We start from the raw sequence: 27,228 nt of genomic DNA, 5'->3' as shown, positions 1-27,228 counted from the left end.
CCGGGCTCCTCTCGCGTCGGCGCGGCTCCCGGGCCGTGGTGGGAGCGGGAAGCATGGCTGCCCCTCCGCTCCCCTCCGCTCCCCTCCGCCATACGCCGAGCAGCCTTTTGGCGCCGATTTGCTGTAATGTGACTCACAAAGTGTAGCATAGTGACGCTGGGGGGGAGTCCATACGGACTTTAGCCGCCCGTCGCCGCCCGCCGCGCCCGCCCGGCGGCGGCGGCACACGGAGTAGTCGACTTCAAGTTGGGCTGCTCTCTCGCTTCTTCGGCGTCGCACGTTTGAACGCCAGCCACCCCCGTGAGGTTGCGGGAGACTTCCCTCCCTCCAGGCCGGTCCCCGAGCAGGCCGTGTGTGGGGATGTCTTGTCGCTGTGCGCGCTTTGTCTCCGCTGCCATGACCGGGCTAATGTCTCCATGTCACTCTCGTCCCCCACAGGTAAAGTTGAGTTACACGGGAAGCTGATAGAAGTAGACTACTCTGTCCCCAAAAAGCTAAGGTAGGCCCTGAACACATCTGCTATACATTTGATGGTACACATGTTGGTCCTGCAGCTGCAGGCTAGCGGCCTGTGACCCTGCGGGCTGAGGCTGTGCATGGGTGGCTTCCGCCCTGCCAGCGCTCAGCCGCTGCTCCACTGGCAAGTGAATGTTTTGTTTGTCTCTGCGATATGAACTTGGGGATTAATTGTGATTTTTTTTGGAAGTCATAACGACGTCCTCTGCGTCTGCAGACCACACGTATAGTCGACCAAAACGCATGATTTGCATTAAAGCGGGTCTATTTTTAACATGGCGCCCACAGCAGGCCTGCATCTGACCGGTGTGATGCATCGTGTGTTTCTCAGCAAAGTTTACCACGAGTGAAGCGTCCCGTGTTGAAGCTGTCTTCATCTGACAGCGCAGCAGACGGAGACACGTTGCATACCGACCTGAGCATGGCCGGCCAGCTACTGCAGCTCTGATGCCATATACTACTCAAGCTAGCGCTTCCTGCACTGGACATGTGTACACGTGGGGACATGTGTAGGTGTGTGGACATGTGTAGGTGTGTGGACATGTGTAGGTGTGTGTGTGTGTGTGTGTGTGTGTGTGTGTGTGTGGTATGAGAGAGAGAGAGAAAGAGAAACTAGTGTTGAGAGGAGGGAGGAGAGGAAGGGAGGTGGAGGTTGTCACCTATTCACTGGGGTGACAACAACTACAAAAACAACAAAATTCACAACCCAGCGTTGTCCGTTTTGTCTTTCGATATTTCTATATGAACGAGCGATCTGCACACACCTTAATGATAATAATAATAATAATGATAATGATAATATAACGATGATAATAATAATAATAATACATGACTTTCTGCCCTGGCGTGTAATTTGGGGCACGCAGGTTGAAGTGAGCCCTAAACCCAAGGCTGTAGCTCTGCTAATTAGTTGGGGTTCTTCTTGCGCCCTGCAGCCTGGGGGTTTACCTTCCGGGTCAGGGAGACAAGACGACATGCGTGACGAGAAGGTAAACATTCAGGCTCCTTATGGAGGACACGTGACCCCCCGCCGCCGCTCGTGCTGTGCTGTCTGTGGTCTGTGTAACGGCGCAGCGACACGGACGTGACGCGGCGAGCACGCTGCTGACGTCTGCAGGCGCTCTGCGGGAAAAGCCGAGGTGCGCTGTGGGTCTGTGCAGGCGCAACACGGTTGAAGCCCTGCGCCACTCCCCGCAGCACTGCGCACGTAGGCCACGGCAGCGTTAGGAGAGCCTGCCTCATCATGGCTGCCCTCACGGCCCAGTGGAGTGCTCCTCCGCGGCCCGCGGCGCGCTGCAGCGCTGCACGGCGCCCTTACATGAGGGGAACCTGCGCTAATACGCCCGTGTGTGTGCGTGCGTGTGTGTGTGTGTGTGTGTGTGCGTGTCCAGCAGTTTGTTGGTCCACGGCTCCTGCACTGCTGCAGGCCTGACGTGTTGGCCATGGCGGGTCGGTTAGTCGTCTGTGCGGAGAGCTCTGCAGCTCATGGCATCCACAGGTGTTCACGTGAAGCTGTGTGGCAAATCGCTGAAATTGCTAAAAAATAAAAATGTATATGTGCACATATGACGTGTGTTGGAGTGGAAAGCCGGCGTGTGCTTCCGTTTCCCAGAGAACATTGCGCGGGGACTATTTTCTGTTTTGCTTTGTTTGGTTTGGCTTGACTGTCCCAACTAGTTTGATTAAATCACTGCGAGTTTTTTTTCCCAAGTTTGTTCTTGAATTACACGTATAGTTAAAACAGCCTGCCTGCCTGCCTGCCTGCCTGCCCGCCTGTCCATCATGGTTCATGTTTTAATGGGCAATCATTTGCATATTGCAGACACAAAGGCTTAAAAGTGTTTGTGCAAAGCGTCCATTTTGTGTGTTTGTTTGTTTGTTTGTTTTTGAAGACGGGATATAATTTGCACGAAATCACACAAGTCTTATGGATGCAGTTTAGATGTAATTTAGCTTAATTGTCTTCACACTAGAGACAATTATGAATGAAAAATGAAATGAATAATTGTCCGTCGTGGCTGTGCTCACAGAAGTGTAGGACGTGTCCTGCCACTGCAAGGTATCTTTCCCTTCCCACTAAAATAACATTCCGCCACGCTCTCGCTCCTATTGTTGCTCTTATATGTAAATAAGGGAAGGGTTGCGTGTGCCGGCTGCCTCTGACGTGTGTGACGCGTGTGACGCGTGTGACGTGTGTGACGCGTGTGACGTCTATAGGCAGCTGTGGGTGCGCGCAGCGCGAGGGCCGGAGCGGTTATTGGCGTGTTGCTCTGCCGGAAGTGAGTGTGTAAACTGCCCGGCAGGCTCCTCCGGAGGCCCGCGTGGCTAAAAACAACGTCTCTGGCTTGGTTTGTCGCCAGAATGCCACAGATTTTTACTGGCATTCGCTTTTACTTATGCATGTTGTTTTTCTTTTCTTACCCTTTCTTTCTTTCTATCTTTCCTTTCTTTCTTTCTTTCTTTCCTTTCCTTTCTTTCCTCTTGCTGGTGTTTGCTGTGTAACTCGTCCGTGGTGCCGGGAGACCCTTGCTGGTGTCAGCGCTTGAATTGTCTCTTAATTTCAGAGAAAACCACCGGTTCACTCACATTCTGCTGGATACTATTAGCTGGACCTCTGCTAGGAAGTTTAGGTTGTGTAAAAAAGGAAAAGGAAAAGAAAGCTGGGCCTTTAGGCGCTCTTTTGAATATCCAACAAAGATGTGATTATTTTGATATCTACCGCTGTTCTGAGGACTTATCCCACCGGCAGTTATTTTACATTTTCAGATTAAAACGTCTTTGAAATTACCATGTTGTGTATTGTTACTCTGGATTAATTCTGAAAGGGTTTCTTGTTGAAAAGTTTTTCAAATTTAAGTAAATACAGAATAATTAACGACCTGTTATCTCTTGTGTAGCAAACGTGTTTGTATATATAGATTATTTTACATCAAAGTTGTTGCACATGATTATGTCATCAATAATATGTAAGTAGTGTAATAATTTTCATTTCTGTATTTCGGTGTCTAGATTCATGTCATTACAAATTACTTGCATATCTTGATAACAGTGATCAAAAACAACACTTAAATATTTGGCGTTCATAATTAAATTATTGTAATCATTACAGCTTTTTTTTTAGTATTATTATTGCAGGCCTTAGATGTGAGAAAGTTCCACTCTTTGATCTGTTTATTTGCTGACATAATTAAAACCACCAATGCACATATGTAGCAGAGGAAAAGAATGATGCATTTTGGAGAAAGTTGTTTGCACAATGATTGGAAATAATGTCCTTGTTTATATTGACTAATTCAGACTAAAATAGGCACTGCGAGCCATAATTTCACAATATCGCCGGAACGAAGCCCAGGTGCTGTGACGTCACATGTACCCGGGTGGATTGTTGTCGGTTTGTCAGTGTGTGCAGGTAGCCCGCTCATGAGCTGCTGCTGCTGCTGCTGGTGGTGCTGCTGCTGGTGGTGCTGCTGCTGGTGGTGCTGCTGTGTTGTATTAACAGTCATTTACGCCGCTGACAAGAAGCAAAAGTTGTTTCTAGTCCAGTCAGAGCTGCAGCACTCTGCACAACTGCTTTTCAAACCTCTCTCCCCCATTTTAGCTTGTTGTTTCTGCATCAAAATAAAATGACTGCATGTCGTGTCATTTCCACGCAGGAGAATAATTTTGGGATTGTAGGCGCGTGACTCCAGTGAGAGGACTTGATGCTTTGTAAATGACACGAGCGTGGACTGACTGAAGGAAAATGGAGAAAGCACGCACGCGGAGACTAACGTGAGCGCTGTCAGTAACCATAGAAGCAGATGATGTTGGGCGTTATTAGGGATGTATTAGGGATGTATTAGAGATGTATTAGGGATGTATTAGGGATGTATTGGGGATGTATTAGGGATGTATTAGGGATGTATTGGGGATGTATTAGGGATGTATTGGGGATGTATTAGGGATGTATTGGGGATGTATTAGGGATGTATTAGGGATGTATTAGGGATGTATTGGGGATGTATTAGGGATGTATTAGGGATGTATTGGGGATGTATTAGGGATGTATTGGGGATGTATTAGGGATGTATTGGGGATGTATTAGGGATGTATTAGGGATGTATTAGGGATGTATTGGGGATGTATTAGGGATGTATTAGGGATGTATTAGAGATGTATTGGGGATGTGAGCAGTCTTGTTCGGTCAGTTGTTGTGGAATCACACACTGAAACCGTCTCTGGAAGAGTATTGCCTGCATTATTCTGCCTGTCTGTGTTGACTTGCTGGGCAGTTGTTTTGCATGACCGAGTCAGCGTTTTGTTGTCTAAGAATATGAACACTTCTCGATAGCCCTCTGACCTAACCTGCCGTGGGTGGACCCTGAGGCGAGGAGACGTTAGAGAGCATCGGGTCTGATGAGACGGACTAGCTAACTGCCCTCATGCCACTTCAGCAGGACGACCAGCTCTAGCCCCCTCGTGCAGTTCACATGCGTGTGACTTGATTGTTTATTGTGATGTGTTAAACTTATGTATGACTGCACGCAGTCAACTGCTAGACCTGCTCTTCCCAAAGAGGTCATAAGACAAGATATGGGTGTAAACATCTGCATTGCACCACAGTTGCACATGCAGATGTGTGTGCTGAGTTTGTCAATGCACCCCGAGTCACAACAAGCGAAACACGATAGCAATCAGTTGATCCCCTCTGAGTCCATCTAATACTCCCGTTTGATCCTGGATCCTGGGTGTGGGGGCAGCTCTCCAAATCAGCTCTGCTTTTCTGTCCGGAGTGACAGCGGAAGGCACTGCAAACTGCCCCTCCTTCAGCCGCTATCCGCTGTGCTCGCCTTCCCCCCTTCACCTGTCTGTCAGGGCACCCAGTCTTTGGGTTTCTAGTAGGGGCTCATCATTTGTGCTGTAAGGCGAGCTAGAGCAGCCTGCACGCTGAAGGTGTGCCCTCACCATGTTCAGCTCTGACCCAAGGGCTGTGCGCTGTTGTCTTGTGTCGCTTGTCACCGAATCTGCCCCTGGCTTTGAACTCACAAAGGGGGGCATTTAAAGTGACACACCGGCGCTTCTTCGATTAAGCCCCCTTGCCTCAGATTAGATGCTCAAAGTGCTGAGAAATATGACGTCACATGAAGTGACTGAGCAGTGATGCCAGCAGGGACAGAGAAAGTGGTAATGATGAACTGTCTGTTGTGTGCCAAACATAGGCCAGTAAACGAGTGTTATCACACGCTAAAAGTCTCGTTTCATCCTCTCTCAGACTGCTGCATGCAGAGCACAGCAGTGTGTTTGTGTGTGTGTTGGTTGAAGAGTGTGTTTGTGAAGCGTGCCTTTGATAGTGGAGCACGGCACACAGCTTAGGGGTATACACACTTTAGATGCAAAAGAATACGAAATTCATGACGTCTTTATCGGAGCCGCATTGAGACACAATACTCTGCAGAGACACAAAACACAGGTGTTGTTTCGGTGACAACTGTAGGATATGTGTTGGGCTAACTGTAGGATATGTGTTGGGCTAACTGTAGGATATGTGTTGGGCTAACTGTAGGATATGTGTTGGGCTAACTGCAGGATATGTGTTTGGCAACTGTAGGATATGTGTTCGGCTAACTCAAGGATATGTGTTGGGCTAACTCTAGGATATGTGTTTGGCTGACTCTAGGATATGTGTTTGGCTAACTGTAGGATATGTGTTTGGCTAACTGGAGGATATGTGTTGGGCTAACTCAAGGATATGTGTTGGGCTAACTCTAGGATATGTGTTTGGCTGACTAGGATATGTGTTTGGCTAACTGTAGGATATGTGTTTGGCTGACTAGGATATGTGTTTGGCAACTGTAGGATATGTGTTGGGCTAACTGTAGGATATGTGTTGGGCTAACTGTAGGATATGTGTTTGGCTGACTAGGATATGTGTTTGGCAACTGTAGGATATGTGTTGGGCTAACTGTAGGATATGTGTTGGGCTAACTGTAGGATATGTGTTGGGCTAACTGTAGGATATGTGTTGGGCTAACTGTAGGATATGTGTTGGGCTGACTAGGATATGTGTTTGGCAACTGTAGGATATGTGTTGGGCTAACTGTAGGATATGTGTTGGGCTAACTGTAGGATATGTGTTGGGCTAACTGCAGGATATGTGTTTGGCAACTGTAGGATATGTGTTGGGCTAACCATATGATATGTGTTGGGCTAACCATATGATATGTGTTGGACTAACTGTAGGATATGTGTTGGGCTAACTGCAGGATATGTGTTTGGCAACTGTAGGATATGTGTTCGGCTAACTCAAGGATATGTGTTGGGCTAACTCTAGGATATGTGTTTGGCTGACTCTAGGATATGTGTTTGGCTAACTGTAGGATATGTGTTTGGCTAACTGGAGGATATGTGTTGGGCTAACTCAAGGATATGTGTTGGGCTAACTCTAGGATATGTGTTTGGCTGACTAGGATATGTGTTTGGCTAACTGTAGGATATGTGTTTGGCTGACTAGGATATGTGTTTGGCAACTGTAGGATATGTGTTGGGCTAACTGTAGGATATGTGTTGGGCTAACTGTAGGATATGTGTTTGGCTAACTTTGGGATATGTGTTTGGCAACTGTAGGATATGTGTTTTGCTAACTGGAGGATATGTGTTGGGCTAACTCAAGGATATGTGTTGGGCTAACTGTAGGATATGTGTTTGGCTGACTAGGATATGTGTTTGGCTAACTGTAGGATATGTGTTGGGCTAACTGTAGGATATGTGTTTGGCTAACTGTAGGATATGTGTTGGGCTAACTCTAGGATATGTGTTTGGCTGACTAGGATATGTGTTTGGCTAACTGTAGGATATGTGTTGGCTAACTGTAGGATATGTGTTTGGCTAACTGTAGATATGTGTTTGGGTAACTGTAGGATATGTGTGTGGCTAACTGTAGGATATGTGTTTGGCAACTGTAGGATATGTGTAGGGCAACTGTAGGATATGTGTTGGGCTAACTATAGGATATGTGTTTGGCTAACTGTCGGATATGTGTTTTGCTAACTGTAGGATATGTGTTTGGCTAACTGTAAGGTATGTCTTTGGCAACTGTAGGATATGTGTTGGGCTAACTGTAGGATATGTGTTTGGCTAACTCTAGGATATGTGTTTGGCAACTGTAGGATATGTGTTTGGCTAACTGTAGGATATGTGTTCGGCTAACTGTAGGATATGTGTTTGGCAACTGTAGGATATGTGTTTGGCTAACTGTAGATATGTGTTGGGCTAGCTGTAAGATATGTGTTTGGTTAACCGTAGGATATGTGTTTGGCAACTATGATATGTGTTGGGCAACTGTAGGATATCTGTTGGGCTAACTGTTGGATATGTGTTTGGCTAAATGTAGGATATGTGTTGGGCTAACTGTAGAATATGTGTTTGGCAAAATGTAGGATATGTGTTGGGCTAACTGTAGAATACGTGTTTGGCTAACTGTAGGATATGTGTTTGGTTAACCATAGGATATATGTTTGGCTAACTGTAGCATATGTGTTTGGCTAACTGTAGGATACGTGTTTGGCAACTATAGGATATCTGTTGGGCTAACTGCAGGATATGTTTTTGGCTAAATGTAGGATATGTGTTGGGCTAACTGTAGAATACGTGTTTGGCTAACTGTAGGATATGTGTTTGGCAACTGTAGGATATGTGTTGGGCAACTGTAGGCTTTGTGTTTGGTTAACTGTAGGATATGTGTTTGGCTAACTGTAGGATATGTGTTGGGCTAACTGTAGGATATGTGTTTGGCAACTGTAGGCTTTGTGTTTGGTTAACCGTAGGATATGTGTTGGGCAACTGTAGGATATGCGTTGGGCAACTGTAGGATATGTGTTTGGTTAACTGTAGGATATGTGTTTGGCTAACTGTAGGATACGTGTTGGGCTAACTGTAGGATATGTGTTTGGCAACTGTAGGATATGTGTTGGGCTAACCATAGGATGTGTGTTGGGCTAACTGTAGGATATGTGTTTGGCTAACTGTAGGATATAATAATAATAAATCAATCTTATAGAGCGCTTTTCTAGTACTCAAAGTCGCTTTACAATAAATGGAGTGAAACAAGACGACAGATGAACATAACACAGACATACAGGGGTGGGTTGGAAGGGGGGCTACGAGAGGGAGAGTCGGCAGCCACAAACGACGCCAGCAGTACTCTCCGACTTGGACAGATATAAAGGGAAAGAAAAACAAACATCATAAATCACATAAATCACAGATCTGTGATTTATGTGTTTGGCAACTGTAGGGTATGTTTGGCAACTGTAGGATATGTGTTTGGCAACTGTAGCATATGTGTTTGGTTAACCATATGATTTGTGTTTGGCAACTGTAGGATATGTGTTTGACTAACTGTAGGATATGTGTTGGGCTAACCGTAGGATATGTGTTTGATTAGCCGTAGGATATATGTTGGGCAACTGTAGGATATGTGTTGGGCTAATGTAGTCTATGTGTTTGGCTAACTGTAGGATATGTGATTGGCTAACTGTAGGATATGTGTTGGGCAACTGTAGGATATGTGTTGGGCTAATGTAGTCTATGTGTTTGGCTAACTGTAGGATATGTGATTGGCTAACTGTAGGATATGTGATTGGCTAACTGTAGGATACGTGTTGGGCAACTGTAGGATATGTGTTTGGCTAACTGTAGGATATGTGTTGGGCTAACCGTAGGATATGTGTTTGGTTATCTGTAAGATATATGTTGGGCAACTGTAGGATATGTGTTGGGCTAATGTAGTCTATGTGTTTGGCTAACTGTAGGATATGTGATTGGCTAGCTGTAGGATATGTGTTGGGCAACTGTAGGATATGTGTTGGGCTAACTGTAGGATATGTGTTGGGCTAACCATATGATATGTGTTGGGCTAACTGTAGGATATGTGTTGGGCTAACTGTAGGATATGTGTTGGACTAACCATATGATATGTGTTGGGCTAACTGTAGGATATGTGTTGGGCTAACCATAGGATATGTGTTGGGCTAACTGTAGGATATGTGTTAGGCAAGGCGTCATTCAGATACAAACCTGTTGCGTGACTAACGCGTTGCCGAATAATAACACTCATTTGATTCAGGAATTAAATTATATTTCTAGCTATGTCGCTCAGGAATGGGAATTACTAGGTGTGGCAGGTGTGGCTGAGCAGTTTCTCTGACTGGAGCTGCTGTACTGCAATGCTCAGGGGCTGAAGGGTACTTGGGTTTGTTGGAAAGTAAACTGGAAGTGCTGGTCGTGGGTGGTTTGAGATGGTTGTACCTGTAGAAACAACGGCGTAGGAGCGGCTATTCCTCACGGTGGCAGTCCCGGCTGAGTTCCGGCTGGGGAGTGCCTTTGCGGTGATAGGACCCGCGGTTCGAAGAGATACTCTTGTTATTTTATTTCTTATTTATTTATGTTTGGCGTGTGAGCAGTTTCTGGCAGTTTCTAGGAATGATGAAGGGACCGTTCATGCCAGGAGGAGAGAAGCTGCACAGATGGAAGGCACCAAGCTGCTTTTTAGCTGAGCTCTTGAGGTCATTTCGGTTCTGATCCCGAACCTCTGGAGAGGGCGAGCACACACGTCTGTTTTGGTGTGTTTTCGGTGGTTTGTCGGACATCTCCCCTCGCCGAGTCCTGCAGAAGACTCTGCACCACCTCCACCACCGTCATCCTCAGCATCCTTCCTCAGCATTCCGCCCCCCTGCTGAAAGCAGCGACTTTGTTCTGATGCTTCGGGCCGGTTGTGTTGGATTTATGACGTTTCCGGGCCCGGCGTGGGTAATTAGGGTTCTGATGAATTGCCGAGATGTAAGATGTGCTGCGTGTGAATGTTTAATGAACTTTTAAACCATTATAGGCTTTGTTAGCCGAGCCAGCAGAAGTGGAACAGCTGTGCCTTTGCTTTGTTTCTCTCCCTCTGTACTTTTCTCCTTCCATCTGCGTATATCTGTTTACCTTTCTGTTTACCTTTCTGTTTATCTGTTTACCTTTCTGTTTATCTGTTTACCTTTCTGTTTACCTTTCTGTTTATCTGTTTACCTTTCTGTTTATCTGTTTACCTTTCTGTTTATCTGTTTACCTTTCTGTTTACCTTTCTGTTTATCTGTTTACCTTTCTGTTTATCTTTCTGTTTACCTGTTTACCTTTCTGTTTATCTGTTTACCTTTCTGTTTATCTGTTTACCTTTCTGTTTACCTTTCTGTTTATCTGTTTACCTTTCTGTTTATCTGTTTACCTTTCTGTTTATCTGTTTACCTTTCTGTTTACCTGTTTACCTTTCTGCTTATCTGTTTACCTTTCTGTTTATCTTTCTGTTTACCTGTTTACCTTTCTGGGTTGTATCTGTTTATATAGTAAATGAATGGATATGAATGTGTATATTATGAATGTGTGTATTTATGTAGTAAAAAATGGTTATGAATGTGTATATTATGAATGTGTGTATTTATGTAGTAAAAGAATGGTTATGAATGTGTATATTATGAATGTGTGTATTTATGTAGTAAAAGAATGGTTATGAATGTGTATGATATGAATGTGTGTATTTATGTAGTGAAAGAATGGTTATGAATGTGTATATTATGAATGTGTGTATTTATGTAGTGAAAGAATGGATATGAATGTGTATATTATGAATGTGTGTATTTATGTAGTAAAAGAATGGTTATGAATGTGTATATTATGAATGTGTGTATTTATGTAGTAAAAGAATGGATATGAATGTGTACATTATGAATGTGTGTATTTATGTAGTAAAAGAATGGTTATGATTGTGTATATTATGAATGTGTGTTTATGTAGTAAAAGAATTGATATGAATGTGTACATTATGAGTGTGTGTATTTATGTAGTAAAAGAATGGTTATGAATGTGTATATTATGAATGTGTGTTTATGTAGTAAAAGAATTGATATGAATGTGTATGTTATGAATGTGTGTATTTATGTAGTAAAAGAATTGATATGAATGTGTATATTTTGTATGTGTTTATGCAGTAATGAATGTGTATATTATGAATGTGTGTATTTATGTAGTAAAGGAATGGTTATGAATGTGTATATTATGAATGTGTGTATTTATGTAGTAAAAGAATGGATATGAATGTGTATATTATGAATATGTGTATTTATGTAGCAAAAGAATGGATATGAATGTATATTTTGAATGTGTGTATTTATGTAGTAAAAATGGATATGAATGTGTATAATATGAATGTGTATATTTATGTAGTAAAAGAATGGTTATGAATGTGTATATTTATGTATTAAAACAATGGATATGAATGTGTGTATTATGAATGTGTGTTTTTATGTAGTAAATGAATGGATATGAATGTGTACATTATGAATGTGTTTTTTTATGTAGTAAATGAATGGATATGAATGTGTATATTATGAATATGTGTATTTATGTAGTAAAAGAATGGATATGAATGTATATTTTGAATGTGTGTATTTATGTAGTAAAAATGGATATGAATGTGTATAATATGAATGTGTATATTTATGTAGTAAAAGAATGGTTATGAATGTGTATATTTATGTATTAAAACAATGGATATGAATGTGTGTATTATGAATGTGTGTTTTTATGTAGTAAATGAATGGATATGAATGTGTACATTATGAATGTGTGTTTTTATGTAGTAAATGAATGGATATGAATGTGTATATTATGAATGTGTGTATTTATGTAGTAAAAGAATGGATATGAATGTGTATAATATGAATGTGTGTATTTATGTGGTAAAAGAATTGATATGAATGTGTATATTATGAATGGGTGTATTTATGTAGTAAAAATGAATATGAATTTGTATATTATGAATGTGTGTATTTATGTAGTAAAAAATGGATATGAATGTGTATTTATGTACTAAAAGATTGGATATGAATGTGTATATTATGAATGTGTGTATTTATGTAGTAAAAGAATGGTTATGAATGTGTATATTATGAATGTGTGTATTTATGTAGTAAAATAATGGTTATGAATGTGTATATTTATGTAGTAAAAGAATGGATATGAATGTGTTTATTATGAATGTGTTTATTTATGTAGTAAAAGAATGGATATGAATGTATATAATATGAATGTGTGTATTTATGTAGTAAGAGAATGGATATGAATGTGTATATTATGAATGTGTGTATTTATGTAGTAAAAGATTGGATATGAATGTGTATATTATGAATGTGTGTATTTATGTAGTAAAAGAATGGTTATGCATGTGTATATTATGAATGTGTGTATTTATGTAGTAAAAGAATGGTTATGAATGTGTATATTATGAATGTGTGTATTTATGTAGTAAAAGAATGGTTATGAATGTGTATATTATGAATGTGTGTATTTATGTAGTAAAAGAATCGATATGAATGTGTATATTATGAATGTGTATATTTATGTAGTAAAAGAATGGATATGAATGTGTATATTATGAATGTGTATATTTATGTAGTAAAAGAGTGGTTATGAATGTGTATATTATGAATGTGTATATTTATGTAGTAAAAGAATGGATATGAATGTGTATATTATGAATGTGTATATTTATGTAGTAAAAGAATGGTTATGAATGTGTATATTATGAATGTGTACATTTATGTAGTAAAAGAATGGATATGAATGTGTATATTATGAATGTGTATATTTATGGAGTAAAAGAATGGCTATGACTGTGTATATTATGAATGTGTATATGTATGTAGTAAATGTATGATATGAATGTGTATATGCATGTATTTAATGTATGGATATGAATGTGTATATGCATGTATTTAATGTATGTATATGAATGTGTATATGCATGTATTTAACATATGGATATGAATGTGTATGTGCATGTAGTAAATGTATGGATATGAATGTGTATATGCATGTAGTGAATGTATGGATATGAATGTGTATATGTATGTAGTAAATGTATGGATATGAATGTGTATATTATGAATGGGTGTATTTATTTAGTAAAAGAAAGGCTATGACTGTGTATATTATGAATGTGTATATGCATGTATTTAACGTATGGATATGAATGTGTATATGTATGTAGTAAATGTATGGATATGAATGTGTATATGCAGGCATGTGTACGTGTAAGCACAATGTCACATTTCTCTTGAGGAGCCAGTGGGAAGAGGGAAAAGAAGGCAAATCCCAGCTGAAGGTATGATGCCCTTCAATATGCCTCTGCCATGAAATTCCCACTGGGAGCCCAGGGGTGTGTCTTTATAGAAGGGGGCAGTTGAGACCCCCAGCAGGTGGTGGCAACTCTTGCACCCACACCCACAGGCTGACTCTGGATCGCCTATCAACACCATATAGCCCACTTCCCCCTCTGGCAATGTGTTGCTCTGATGGCTCTTGAACAGGTGAAATGGGTATGACAACCCCCCATACGCACACACACACACACACACACACACACGCATGCACACACACACACTACGAGCCTATGAGAGGGCGACACGGAGTGAGCCCACACCCATATTAATTACACACAGCCAATCCCACAGCGGGTGTGGGTGTGGATTTGGGTGTGGGTGTGGGTGTGGGTGTGTGTGTATGCGTATGTGTGCGTGTGTGTGTGTGTGCGCGTGTGTGTGTGTGTGTTCCATTGATATACATTCAGGTGGTGTGGCTCTGTTGTCAGTTCCAACTGTTCTAGGTTAGAGATTCTCTGCGTTGCCATGGGAACCAGATTTGAGTGTTTTGCTAAGTTAAAGAAGGTGGGCTAAAAGCGTAATGGCTTGCAGAACATAAACCTGAAGGCCTTTGCGGGAGAAAGACAACGTGAGCGTGGCTGCACAAAGGGGCGCTACGGTGTGCGTCCCCAGAGTTTGAGGAATAATGTGATTCTATTGTGCCGTCCGTCCTCACAACTCATCAGTCTGCTGTCTTCTGATTGTGTTTTCACTATCCTACGATTACACTAACTACTGTTAGTCTGGACACCCTGTCATTTGGGACCAGCCACCAGGAGCAGGGGGACAGCCACCGGGAGAGCGGGGGACAGCCACCAGGAGCAGGGGGACAGCCACCAGGAGCAGGGGGACAGCCACCAGGAGCAGGGGGACAGCCACCAGGAGCAGGGGGACAGCCACCGGGAGAGCGGGGGACAGCCACCGGGAGAGCGGGGGACAGCCACCAGGAGCGAGGGGACAGCCACCAGGAGCAGGGGGACAGCCACCAGGAGCAGGGGGACAGCCACCAGGAGCAGGGGGACAGCCACCAGGAGCGAGGGGACAGCCACCGGGAGGAGAGCGGGGGACAGCCACCAGGAGCGAGGGGACAGCCACCGGGAGGAGAGCAGGGGACAGCCACCAGGAGCAGGGGGACAGCCACCAGGAGCGAGGGGACAGCCACCAGGAGCAGGGGGACAGCCACCAGGAGCAGGGGGACAGCCACCGGGAGAGCGGGGGACAGCCACCGGGAGGAGAGCGGGGGACAGCCACCAGGAGCAGGGGGACAGCCACCAGGAGCAGGGGGACAGCCACCAGGAGCGAGGGGACAGCCACCAGGAGCAGGGGGACAGCCATCAGGAGCGGGGGGACAGCCACCGGGAGCAGGGGGACAGCCACCGGGAGGAGAGCGGGGGACAGCCACCAGGAGCAGGGGGACAGCCACCAGGAGCAGGGGGACAGCCACCAGGAGCAGGGGGACAGCCATCAGGAGCGGGGGGACAGCCACCGGGAGCAGGGGGACAGCGACCGGGAGAGCGGGGGACAGCCAGCGGGAGAGCGGGGGACAGCCACCGGGAGAGCGGGGGACAGCCAGCGGGAGAGCGGGGGGACATCCAGCGGGAGAGCGGGGGACAGCCAGCGGGAGAGCGGGGGGACAGCCCCCAGGAGAGCAGGGGACATCCAGCGGGAGAGCGGGGGGACAGCCAGCGGGAGAGTGGGGGACAGCCCCCAGGAGAGCAGGGGACATCCAGCGGGAGAGCGGGGGACAGCCAGCGGGAGAGCGGGGGGACAGCCCCCAGGAGAGCAGGGGACAGCCAGCGGGAGAGCGGGGGGACAGCCCCCAGAAGAGCGGGGGACAGCCAGCGGGAGAGCGGGGGGACAGCCCCCAGAAGAGCGGGGGACAGCCAGCGGGAGAGCGGGGGGACAGCCCCCAGGAGAGCGGGGGGACAGCCCCCAGGAGAGCAGGGGACATCCAGCGGGAGAGCGGGGGGACAGCCCCCAGGAGAGCGGGGGACAGCCAGCGGGAGAGCGGGGGGACAGCCCCCAGGAGAGCAGGGGACATCCAGCGGGAGAGCGGGGGGACAGCCCCCAGGAGAGCGGGGGACAGCCCCCAGGAGAGCAGGGGACATCCAGCGGGAGAGCGGGGGGACAGCCCCCAGGAGAGCAGGGGACATCCAGCGGGAGAGCGGGGGGACAGCCAGCGGGAGAGCAGGGGACAGCCAGCGGGAGAGCGGGGGGACATCCCCCAGGAGAGCAGGGGACATCCAGCGGGAGAGCGGGGGACAGTCACCAGAAGGGCTGAGCCCCGTTGTGTAGTGCCGTTGTGTGTCAGCGCCTCACACTGTGGGTGGCCTGGTGACTGTGGTGTCGGTCTTCTAGGTCAGTGAATACATCGCCCAGTAAAAAGACCCTTTCTACACTCTTTTTGTGTGTCCCAACTTGTGAATCGGAGAAAACTGCTGAGTGGGTTGTCCATCTATGTCATAGCCTGAACCCCTGTCCGTGACCCGTGTCATTCACAGACCCACTCAGAGCCGCCATTTCCCCCCTCTTCCATATGTATGGAGTGGAAAGGCAGGGAAACCCCTGCAGAACAAGCGCTCCACAGTGAAGTGTGCACCGCCCACAGCACAGGCCGAGCGTTGTGTTTCCTCTGTTTCATTCTACGGCTAACGGAACAGGAAGACCCAGGGAGGACTTCCGAGTCGAGCAGGCAGAGAGAGTGTGTGTGTGTGTGTGTGTGTGTGTGTGTGTGTGTGTGTGTGTGTGTGTGTGTGTGTGTGCACATTAAATGTGCTTGTTTGTGCCGGTTTATCAGTGTCTTTGCCCGTGTGTGTCCTCACTTGTGTGCGAGTCGGAGTGAGCACTGCTGACAGAGGGCAGTGTTTCTGTGTCTGGGTGAGGCAGGCAGGCAGGCAGGCAGGCAGGCAGACAGGCAGGCAGGCCGGCTGCTCAGGCATGGAGCACACCGGGGCTGCCGGTGGCTCTGCATGGCTCGGCTCCTCCTTTACTCTTTAGCGGGCTCTGAAAGATCGGACCACACAAACAAACACCATGGATGATTGTGGGCTTCAGGCAGACAGAGTTGAAAGCCGTCTGTATTTTCACATTGCCCCTGTGTCTTTTTCTTTTTTGTGTGTCTTATTCAGTTTGTTTCACCTCTAGAAAACTCCAGAGTTCATAAGGAGTGCATATGGAGTATATTTTGTACTCCACATTCCCTTCATGGCTTCCTTGTCCGTCTCAGAGTGTCTTTATTGTCCTACGCTGTATCTTCTATGATAACCCTGTAAATCTTGCAGCTGGTCAGTAGTTGCATAACAGAGCATTACACAGATAGGTGTCTAACCTGAGTGGAGACTAGACAAGCACCGAGACATCAGTTATTCATGGAGCATCACAGCCTGCCTGCCTGCCTGCCTGCCTGCCTGCCTGCCTGTCTGCCTGCCTGCCTGCCTGCCTGCCTGCCTGCCTACCAGCCTGTCTGCCTGCCAGCCTGTCTGCCTGCCTGTCTGCCTGCCTGCCTGCCTGTCTGCCTGCCTGCCTGTCTGCCTGCCTGCCAGCCTGCCTGCCTGTCTGCCTGCCTGCCTGCCTGCCTGTCTGCCTGCCAGCCTGCCTGCCTGCCTGCCTGCCTGCCTGCCTGCCTGCCTGTCTGCCTGCCTGCCTGCCTGTCTGCCTGCCTGCCTGCCTGTCTGTCTGCCTGCCAGATAGATAACTTGTACAGACGCGAGTTGTACCAGCAGAGCAGTAAACAGCTCATCGTCTGAAGTACTCCCACTGTGCATCTCTACCTGCATGCTTCGTTCCTCATCTTAATTGGTGAACAGTTTTCTCTTCTCATCACTGCCCTGTGTTATCTCCAGCCCAGGTGCATGCTACGGCACGCCACAATGTACACCTCTATCAAGGCGATATTCTGTTCTGTTCTGTTCCGTCCCGTCCCGTTCTGTTCTGTTCCGTCCCGTTCCGATCTGTTCTGTTCTGCTCTATCCTGTTCTATTCTGTTCTGTTCTTTTATTCTGTTCTGTTCTATTTTGTTCTGTTCTGTCCTATCCTGTTCTGTTCTATTCTATTCCATTCTGCTCTATCCTGTTCTATTTTGTTCTGTTCTGTCCTATCCTGTTCTGTTCTATTCTATTCCGTTCTGCTCTATCCTGTTCTATTCTGTTCTGTTCTGTCCTATTTTGTTCTGTTCTGTTCTATCCTGTTCTATTCTGCTCTACTCTGTTCTGTTCTATTCTGCTCTACTCTACTCTGTTCTGTTCTATTCTATTCCGTTCTGCTCTATCCTGTTCTATTCTGTTCTGTTCTATTTTGTTCTGTTCTATTCTGCTCTACTCTACTCTGTTCTGTTCTATTCTATTCTGTTCTGTTCTATTCTGCTCTACTCTACTCTGTTCTGTTCTATTCCGTTCTGCTCTATCCTGTTCTATTCTGTTCTGTTCTATTTTGTTCTATCCTGTTCTATTCTGCTCTACTCTACTCTGTTCTGTTATATTCTATTCTATTGTGTTGTGTTTTATTCTGTTCTATTCTATTGTGTTGTGTTGTGTTGTGTTTTATTCTGTTCTATTCTGTTGTGTTGTGTTGTGTCCTCAAGGCCGTTTGACGGCCGTCAACAGACGCGGGCGCTGCTGGTGGTAGCAGCTCAGTGGCGCCGTCTCCGGAGGCTTGCTGCAGTTGCAGCCCAGGTGACGTGTAATATGTGGCAGCTGGAATGTGCCAGAGAAGCCAGCTGAAGCTGATCCCCGTCTATTTGCTGGGCTGAGAGATGAGCTGAGCAGTGCGGGCCAGGCAGGTGCTGCAGAACAGAACCGCTCCCCCCCCTCCCTGCCAAATGGCCTGGCACATGCCGACACCCAGCCAGCCAGTCCGAGGACCAGGGCAAGCGGCGGTGGTTGTGTGTGTGTGTGTGTGGGGGGGGGGGTGAGGCCAGCATACACTGTTGATAATGGCTTGCTGTCTTGCTGACCCTCGGTCCACACCTCCCCAGAGATGAGAGACGTTAGCATGAGTCGCACGATGAAGCCTGGAGGCTTGGCGGGTCCGGCCGCTCTCCGGCTCTCTCCATGTCGGGTCCTGCCGCTCTCCATGGCGGGTCCGGCCGATCTCCCAGCTCTCCATGTCGGGTCCGGCCGCTCTCCCAAGCTCTCCAATGGCGGGTCCGCCGCTCTCCCGGCTCTCTCCATGGCGGGGTCCGGCCGCTCTCCCAGCTCTCCATGTCGGGTCCTGCCGCTCTCCATGGCGGGTCCGGCCGCTCTCCCAGCTCTCCATGTCGGGTCCGGCCGCTCTCCCAGGTCTCCATGTCGGGTCCTGCCGCTCTCCCAGCTCTCCATGTCGGGTCCGGCCGCTCTCCCGGCTCTCTTCCATGGCGGGTCCGGCCGCTCTCCCAGCTCTCCATGTCGGGTCCTGCCGCTCTCCATGTCGGGTCCGGCCGCTCTCCCAGCTCTCCATGTCGGGTCCGGCCGCTCTCCCAGCTCTCCATGGCGGGGTCCGGCCGCTCTCCATGTCGGGTCCGGCCGCTCTCCATGTCGGGTCCGGCTGCTCTCCCGGCTCTCCATGTCGGGTCCTGCCGCTCTCCATGTCGGGTCCGGCCGCTCTCCCAGCTCTCCATGTCGGGTCGGGCCGCTCTCCATGTCGGGTCCGGCCGCTCTCCCGGCTCTCCATGTCGGGTCCGGCCGCTCTCCATGTCGGGTCCGGCCGCTCTCCCGGCTCTCTCCATGGCCCGTCGGCGCAGTGAAAGCTGCTTGTCGCCGCTCTGCTGTGGATCGCGGGTGGTGTTGCCTCAGTCCTCAGGTCCTGAGGCTGCTGTGGATCGCAGGTGGTGTCGGCTCAGTCCTCAGTGGATCGTGGGTGGTGTCGGCTCAGTCCTCAGGTCCTGAGGCTGCTGCGGAGCGCGGGTGGTGTCGGCTCAGTCCTCAGGCCCTGAGGCTGCTGTGGATCGCAGGTGGTGTCGGCTCAGTCCTCAGTGGATCGCGGGTGGTGTCGGCTCAGTCCTCAGTGGATCGTGGGTGGTGTCGGCTCAGTCCTCAGGTCCTGAGGCTGCTGCGGAGCGCGGGTGGTGTCGGCTCAGTCCTCAGGTCCTGAGGCTGCTGTGGATCGCAGGTGGTGTCGGCTCAGTCCTCAGTGGATCGTGGGTGGTGTCGGCTCAGTCCTCAGGTCCTGAGGCTGCTGCGGAGCGCGGGTGGTGTCGGCTCAGTCCTCAGGTCCTGAGGCTGCTGTGGATCGCAGGTGGTGTCGGCTCAGTCCTCAGTGGATCGTGGGTGGTGTCGGCTCAGTCCTCAGGTCCTGAGGCTGCTGCGGAGCGCGGGTGGTGTCGGCTCAGTCCTCAGGTCCTGAGGCTGCTGTGGATCGCAGGTGGTGTCGGCTCAGTCCTCAGTGGATCGTGGGTGGTGTCGGCTCAGTCCTCAGGTCCTGAGGCTGCTGCGGAGCGCGCTGTTCGTGGTCATTATCAGCCCTCATTCATAAATGCACCCTTGTTGCATAAGCTTAACTCTTTGTGTAAAGGCCAATAGACGCTCGAAATATTGTGCAGGGAAGTTGCTAGGATACAGCTTCGTTGATTGATTCCATCTTTGTGTGTGTGTGTGTGTGTGTGTCAAGCGTGGAGTATTCAACCTTGTTTGTCTCCGTCTCTCTGCAGCATTCACCACCAAAATACAAGCCCTTGAGACAACCGTGCAGCACTATCACCTTCCGTCCGTCCGTCCGTCCGTCCACACTGTCCTCATGCCGTGCTACCGCCGGTGCTCATACCGCTCACACTCAAGCAAAGCCACCCTGGCGCTCACCAACTAAAACCAAAGCCAGTGTCTACTGTGGGAGCATGATCTTTAAAACCCTGGGAGCACAAATCGTCGGCATCTTCAGCTTACTGGGTTAGTAAATATTTGATGCTGAGGCAGCCATGCGTGCATTTATGGGGTCTTCGCTTCTGGTGAATAGTCAAAGTAAAACGAGTCGTTTTGTTCCACCACATGCGGCAACACGGTGCAGAACAACGCTCTTCAAGTCACACCTGAGGGGAAACACTCTTGCTGGGGGCGTTATTATGAAACCCACTGCGCTAGGATTGGCCAGGCGACCAAGCGCTAGGATTGGCCAGGCATCCAAGCGCTAGGATTGGCCAGGCGACCAAGTGCTAGGATTGGCCAGGCGACCAAGCGCTAGGATTGGCCAGGCGACCAAGCGCTAGGATTGGCCAGGCGACCAAGCGCTAGGATTGGCCAGGCGTCCAAGCGCTAGGACTGGCCAGGCGACCAAGCGCTAGGATTGGCCAGGCGTCCAAGCGCTAGGATTGGCCAGGCGACCAAGCGCTAGGATTGGCCAGGCGACCAAGCGCTAGGATTGGCCAGGCATCCAAGCGCTAGGATTGGCCAGGCGACCAAGCGCTAGGACTGGCCAGGCGACCAAGCGCTAGGATTGGCCAGGCGACCAAGCGCTAGGACTGGCCAGGCGCCCACGAGCCTACTCGCTATTAAAATGAATGGAGGATTTGAGATCTTTGACCACCTCCGACGCAAAGCGTGTGTGTTTTTGTGTGATTGAATACACTTTCCCACACGTTTTGTGTGCCCTTATTAACAAGTCGTGGTTAACGCCATCAGCCAACTGCTTAATACAGGAAAGTGACCCCCTTTCAGGACCTGTTGCTGCTTTATATTATATCAGTATCGTAGTGACTTTAACACCTCTGCTACCCGACCTCTAATAAAGAATAGGCTAAAGGCATTCTGGTGTCCTCTCTGATTAAAGCGTTATTAATTTGTGACCCCCACATGTTTTGTGTGTGCTTATTAACAAACTGCGATTATCGCGATCAACCAATTACATAATACCGAACAATCACTTGTGCTGTTGTGGAGAAACTAGCTAAGCTAACAAAGACACAACGTGGCTTTGAGTCGCGTCAGCCTGTCGTCCAGACGTCACCACGATACTGATATAATATAAAGCAGCAACAGGTCCTGAAAGGGGGTCACTTTCCTGTATTAAGCAGTTGGCTGATGGCGTTACCCACTACTTGTTAATAAGGGCACACAAAACGTGTGTGAAAGTATTCAATCACACAAAAACACACACGCTTTGCGTCGGAGGTGGTCAAAGATCTCAAATCCTCAATTCATTTTAATAGCGAGTAGGCTCGTGGACGCCTGGCCAATCCTAGCGCTTGGTCGCCTGGCCAATCCTAGCGCTTGGACGCCTGGCCAATCCTAGCGCTTGGTCGCCTGGCCAATCCTAGCGCTTGGACGCCTGGCCAATCCTAGCGCTTGGACGCCTGGCCAATCCTAGCGCTTGAATGCTACACAGGGCGTGTCTTGCCCAGAAAAGCAGTGGGTTTCATAATTACCGCTTTCTGGGAAGATTTTCAGTTTGATTGACAGCGATTTCCACCAGGTGCAGCTCGTGCTCACGCTCTGCTGCAGTGCTCCGTCCGTGCTCCCTTACGCCCCCCGATGCATGAAACCTGGACGGCACGCGTGGTTCTCCGCCCAGACTCCCAAGACAGGGCAAGGCCATACACAACGAGACTGCTTATGTGTAACTGTCCTGCGGGATGAACAGTATCCAGCCATATGCTATATACAGTAGGCTGTGTGTTATATACAGTAAGCTGAGTGTTATATACAGTAAGCTGTGTGTTATATACAATAAGCTGTGTTATATACAGGAAGCTGAGTGTTATATACAGTAAGCTGTGTTATATACAGTAAGCTGTGTGTTATATAGAGTAAGCTGAGTGTTATATACAGTAAGCTGAGTGTTAAATACAGTAAGCTGTGTTATATACAGTAAGCTGTGTGTTATATACAGTAGGCTGTGTGTTATATACAATAAGTTGTGTGTTATATACAATAAGCTGTGTTATATACAGTAGGCTGTGTGTTATATACAATAAGCTGTGTGTTATATACAGTTAGCTGATTGTTAAATACAGTAAGTTGTGTTTTATATACAGTAGGCTGTGTGTTATATACAATAAGCTGTGTTATATACAGTAAGCTGAGTGTTATATACATTAAGCTGTGTGTTATATACAGTAAGCTGATTGTTAAATACAGTAAGTTGTGTAATATATACAGTAAGCTGTGTTATATACAGTAAGCTGTGTATTATGTACAGTAAGCTGTGTTATATACAGTAAACTGAGTGTTATATACAGTAAGCTGTGTATTATATACAGTAAGCTGAGTGCTAAATACAGTTAGCAGTGTTATATACAGTTAGCAGTGTAACATACAGTAAGCTGTGTATTATATACAGTAAACTGAGTGTTATATACAGTTAGCAGTGTTATATACAGTTCGCTGTGTGTTATACACAGTAAGCTGAGTGTTATATACAGTTAGAAGTGTTATATACAGTTAGCAGTGTAACATACAGTTAGCAGTGTTATATACAGTTAGCAGTTTAACATACAGTAAGCTGTGTATTATATACAGTAAGCTGAGTGTTATATACAGTTAGCTGTGTGTTATATACAGTTAGCAATGTTATATACAGTTAGCAGTGTTATATACAGTAAGCTGTGTGTTATATAAAGTAAACTGAGTGTTATATACAGTTAGAAGTGGTATATACAGTTAGCTGTGTAATATATAGAGTAAGCTGAGTGTTATATACAGTTAGCAGTGTAACATATAGTAAGCTGTGTGTTATATACAGTAAGATGAGTGTTATATACAGTTAGCTGTGTATTATATACAGTTAGCTGTGAATTATATACAGTAAGCTGTGTGTTATATACAGTCAGCAGTGTTATATACAGTAATCTGTGTGTTATATACAGTAAGCTGAGTGTTATATACAGTTAGCAGTGTAACATAGAGTAAGCTGTGTGTTATATACAGTAATCTGTGTGTTATATACAGTAAGCAGTGTTATATACAGTTAGTAGTGTTATATACAGTTAGCTGTGTATTATGTACAGTTAGCAGTGTTATATACAGTTAGCAGTGTAACATACAGTAAGCTGTGTATTATTTACAGTAAGCTGTGTGTTATATACAGTAAGCTGTGTTATATACAGTTAGCAGTGTAACATACAGTAAGCTGAGTGTTATATACAGTAAGCAGTGTGTTATATACAGTAAGCTGTGTTATATACAGTTAGCAGTGTAACATACAGTAAGCTGTGTATTATATACAGTTAGCATTGTTATATACAGTTAGCAGTGTTATATACAGTTAGAAGTGTTATATGCAGTTAGCAGTGTTATATACAGTAAGCTGAGTGTTATATACAGTAAGCTGTGTTATATACAGTAAGCTGAGTGTTATATACAGTAAGCTGTGTTATATACAGTTAGCAGTGTAATATACAGTAAGCTTTGTATTATATACAGTAAGCTGAGTGTTATATACAGTAAGCTGTGTGTTATATACAGTTAGCATTGTTATATACAGTTAGCAGTGTTATATACAGTTAGAAGTGTTATATGCAGTTAGCAGTGTTATATACAGTAAGCTGAGTGTTATATACAGTAAGCTGTGTTATATACAGTTAGCAGTGTAACATACAGTAAGCTGTGTGTTATATACAGTAAGCTGAGAGTTATATACAGTAAGCTGTGTTATATACAGTTAGCAGTGTAACATACAGTAAGCTGTGTATTATATACAGTAAGCTGAGAGTTATATACAGTTAGCAGTGTTATATACAGTTAGCAGTGTAACATACAGTAAGCTGTGTATTATATACAGTAAGCTCAGTGTTATATACAGTAAGTTGTGTTATATACAGTAAGCTGTATTATATACTGTAAGATGTGTGTTATATACAGTAAGCTGTGTGTTATATACAGTAAGCTGTGTGTTATATACAGTTAGCTGTGTGTTATATACAGTAAGTTGTGTTATATACAGTAAGCTGTATTATATACTGTAAGATGTGTGTTATATACAGTAAGCTGTGTGTTATATACAGTTAGCTGTGTGTTATATACAGTAAGCTGTGTTATATACAGTAAGCTGAACGTGAGCCTCCCGATCAAATAGTGTAACAGAGCCCCGCAGTTTGTTGTTTGTAGTTGTGGTTGCTAGTCTACCATTAATTCTTTGACATTAATTTGTGCACGCATGCTCTGTAGTAACGGTGGCGCCCCTAGCGGGGGGCGGCAGCATAGGGCTTCTCGCCCAGCTTGTCGTGTTTTACGCGGTGTTAGTTGGGACACCTCGGTTTCCGGACACGTGCCGCTGTGGAGAAAAGAACTACAGAAAGATAAAATGACGAGCTTCAGAGCGGCTTCGACGCCAGAGAGACGCGGCCTTAGATGTGGAGCGACTGGGAGTCGCGGCGGCTGATGCATCAGATGATGTGTTCGACTTCCAGAACAATCTCATTACTCAGCAAGTGTCGGTTCTTCTGTTCTTCCTTTTGCCGAGGATAATTGTTCCTTTCTTCTTCTGATAGATGTGCGGTCGCGCCGTCACATCTCAGGCATTCTGAGAGGATTTACAGTATCTGTCTTCTCCCCAGTCCACAGCATGGCTTCAAAGCCGGGTATCCCGACACTGAGCATCCACAGACAGACAGACAGGCAGACAGACAGGCAGGCAGACAGACAGGCAGGCAGACAGCATCCACAGACAGACAGGCAGGCAGGCAAACAGATAGACAGCATCCACAGACAGACAGACAGACAAACAGACAGACAGACAGACAGACAGACAGGCAGACAGATAGACAGCATCCACAGACAGACAGGCAGGCAGACAGGCAGGCAGACAGATAGACAGCATCCACAGACAGACAGGCAGGCAGACAGATAGACAGCATCCACAGACAGGCAGACAGGCAGACAGATAGACAGCATCCACAGACAGACAGGCAGGCAGACAGGCAGGCAGACAGATAGACAGCATCCACAGACAGACAGGCAGGCAGACAGACAGACAGCATCCACAGACAGACAGGCAGGCAGACAGATAGACAGCATCCACAGACAGACAGGCAGGCAGACAGATAGACAGCATCCACAGACAGGCAGACAGATAGACAGCATCCACAGACAGACAGACAGACAGACAGACAGGCAGACAGGCAGACAGATAGACAGCATCCACAGACAGACAGGCAGGCAGACAGGCAGGCAGACAGATAGACAGCATCCACAGACAGACAGGCAGGCGGACAGATAGACAGCATCCACAGACAGACAGACAGGCAGGCAGGCAGGCAGATAGACAGCATCCACAGACAGACAGGCAGGCAGGCAGGCAGGCAGACAGATAGACAGCATCCACAGATAGACAGGCAGACAGACAGACAGACAGGCAGACAGATAGACAGGCAGACAGACAGCATCCACAGACAGACAGGCAGATAGACAGCATCCACAGACAGACAGGCAGACAGACAGACAGACAGACAGACAGGCAGACAGACAGCATCCACAGATAGACAGGCAGACAGACAGACAGACAGGCAGACAGACAGCATCCACAGACAAACAGGCAGATAGACAGCATCCACAGACAGACAGGCAGACAGACAGACAGACAGACAGGCATGGGGGTGATCTGAATTCGGCAGAAAAGCAGTGTCTGTTTGTTTCTCTTGTCAAACCATCAGGAATGTCCTGTAGCTTCCGTTCCTTAGCGTCTGTTAGCACAACAATAAGTAAGTGAGAAGCGACTGACCTGGGACTCGGTCTTCTGCTCCCACTCGCTGTCCTGTTACCACGATGGAGCTGGTTTATCCAGAGATCTGCCAGGCCTCGGCATTGACTCAGTGCTTGTGTTTTTTCCAGATTGTTGTCGTTGTCTTAAAGAACGAGCAGCGGGGTTGTGGGGTCAGGCAGGACTCACCGCTAATAGCCCGCCTGCTTAACAGGGGTATTTGTTAAGGAGAGGAACTAGCCAGCGATGATGAAAGCTGCCGGTCTGTAAATGCTTGCAGACTCGTCTCGGTGTTCCTGTGTGAGGTTGTAAGTTGCAGTGTGATTGGAAACATTTGCTAAATAAGAGGACTGCACCTCCTATATTTAGCCTTCCCCACTACCTCTCCCAAATCAAAGCCCGTCTGGCGGTGTGATTGCTCTGTGGGTCATGGACCGCTACACGCCATCTGTATACATCCGCTTGTGAAGTGTAAAACGTTAACCAACACCAAACCTTTCCCCGTGCCCCCCCCCCACACACACACACACAGTAGTAAATCATCATTATTATTCCAGCTCTCTACCTTCCTCTGTTGTTCTTTCTTTCTTTTGCGTCCCCCCCCCCCAACTCAGTGCCGCACATGTGACTGTCCCCCGTGCAGCGGCTCAGGGTTCACCCCCCCCCCCGCCTCATATTGATGCTCTGCTCAGGGTTCACCCCCCCCCATATTGATGCTCTGCTCAGGGTTCACCCCCCCCCCCATATTGATGCTCTGCTCAGGGTTCACCCCCCCCCCGCCATATTGATGCTCTGCTCAGGGTTCACCCCCCCGCCTCATATTGATGCTCTGCTCAGGGTTCACCCCCCCTCCCCAAATTGATGCTCTGCTCAGGGTTCACCCCCCCCATATTGATGC

The 27,228-nt window shown here is 47.0% G+C and overlaps 1 protein-coding gene across 9 annotated transcripts in view; it reads left to right on the top strand.

The window, feature by feature from the left end:
• igf2bp2a (insulin-like growth factor 2 mRNA binding protein 2a) overlaps nucleotides 1-27,228 on the top strand; it is a 116,190-nt gene that overhangs the window by 1,035 nt on the left and 87,927 nt on the right. For all 9 annotated transcript variants that reach the window (XM_056289239.1, XM_056289238.1, XM_056289237.1 and 6 more), the window contains exon 2: nucleotides 439-499. In XM_056289239.1, coding sequence (XP_056145214.1) covers nucleotides 439-499 — 61 coding nt within the window. The remainder of the gene's footprint in view (nucleotides 1-438; nucleotides 500-27,228) is intronic.

This window comes from Lampris incognitus, chromosome 11 (assembly GCF_029633865.1).
Source record: "Lampris incognitus isolate fLamInc1 chromosome 11, fLamInc1.hap2, whole genome shotgun sequence".
Taxonomy (NCBI): domain Eukaryota; kingdom Metazoa; phylum Chordata; class Actinopteri; order Lampriformes; family Lampridae; genus Lampris; species Lampris incognitus.
This window is presented reverse-complemented; position numbering and strand designations above follow the sequence as displayed.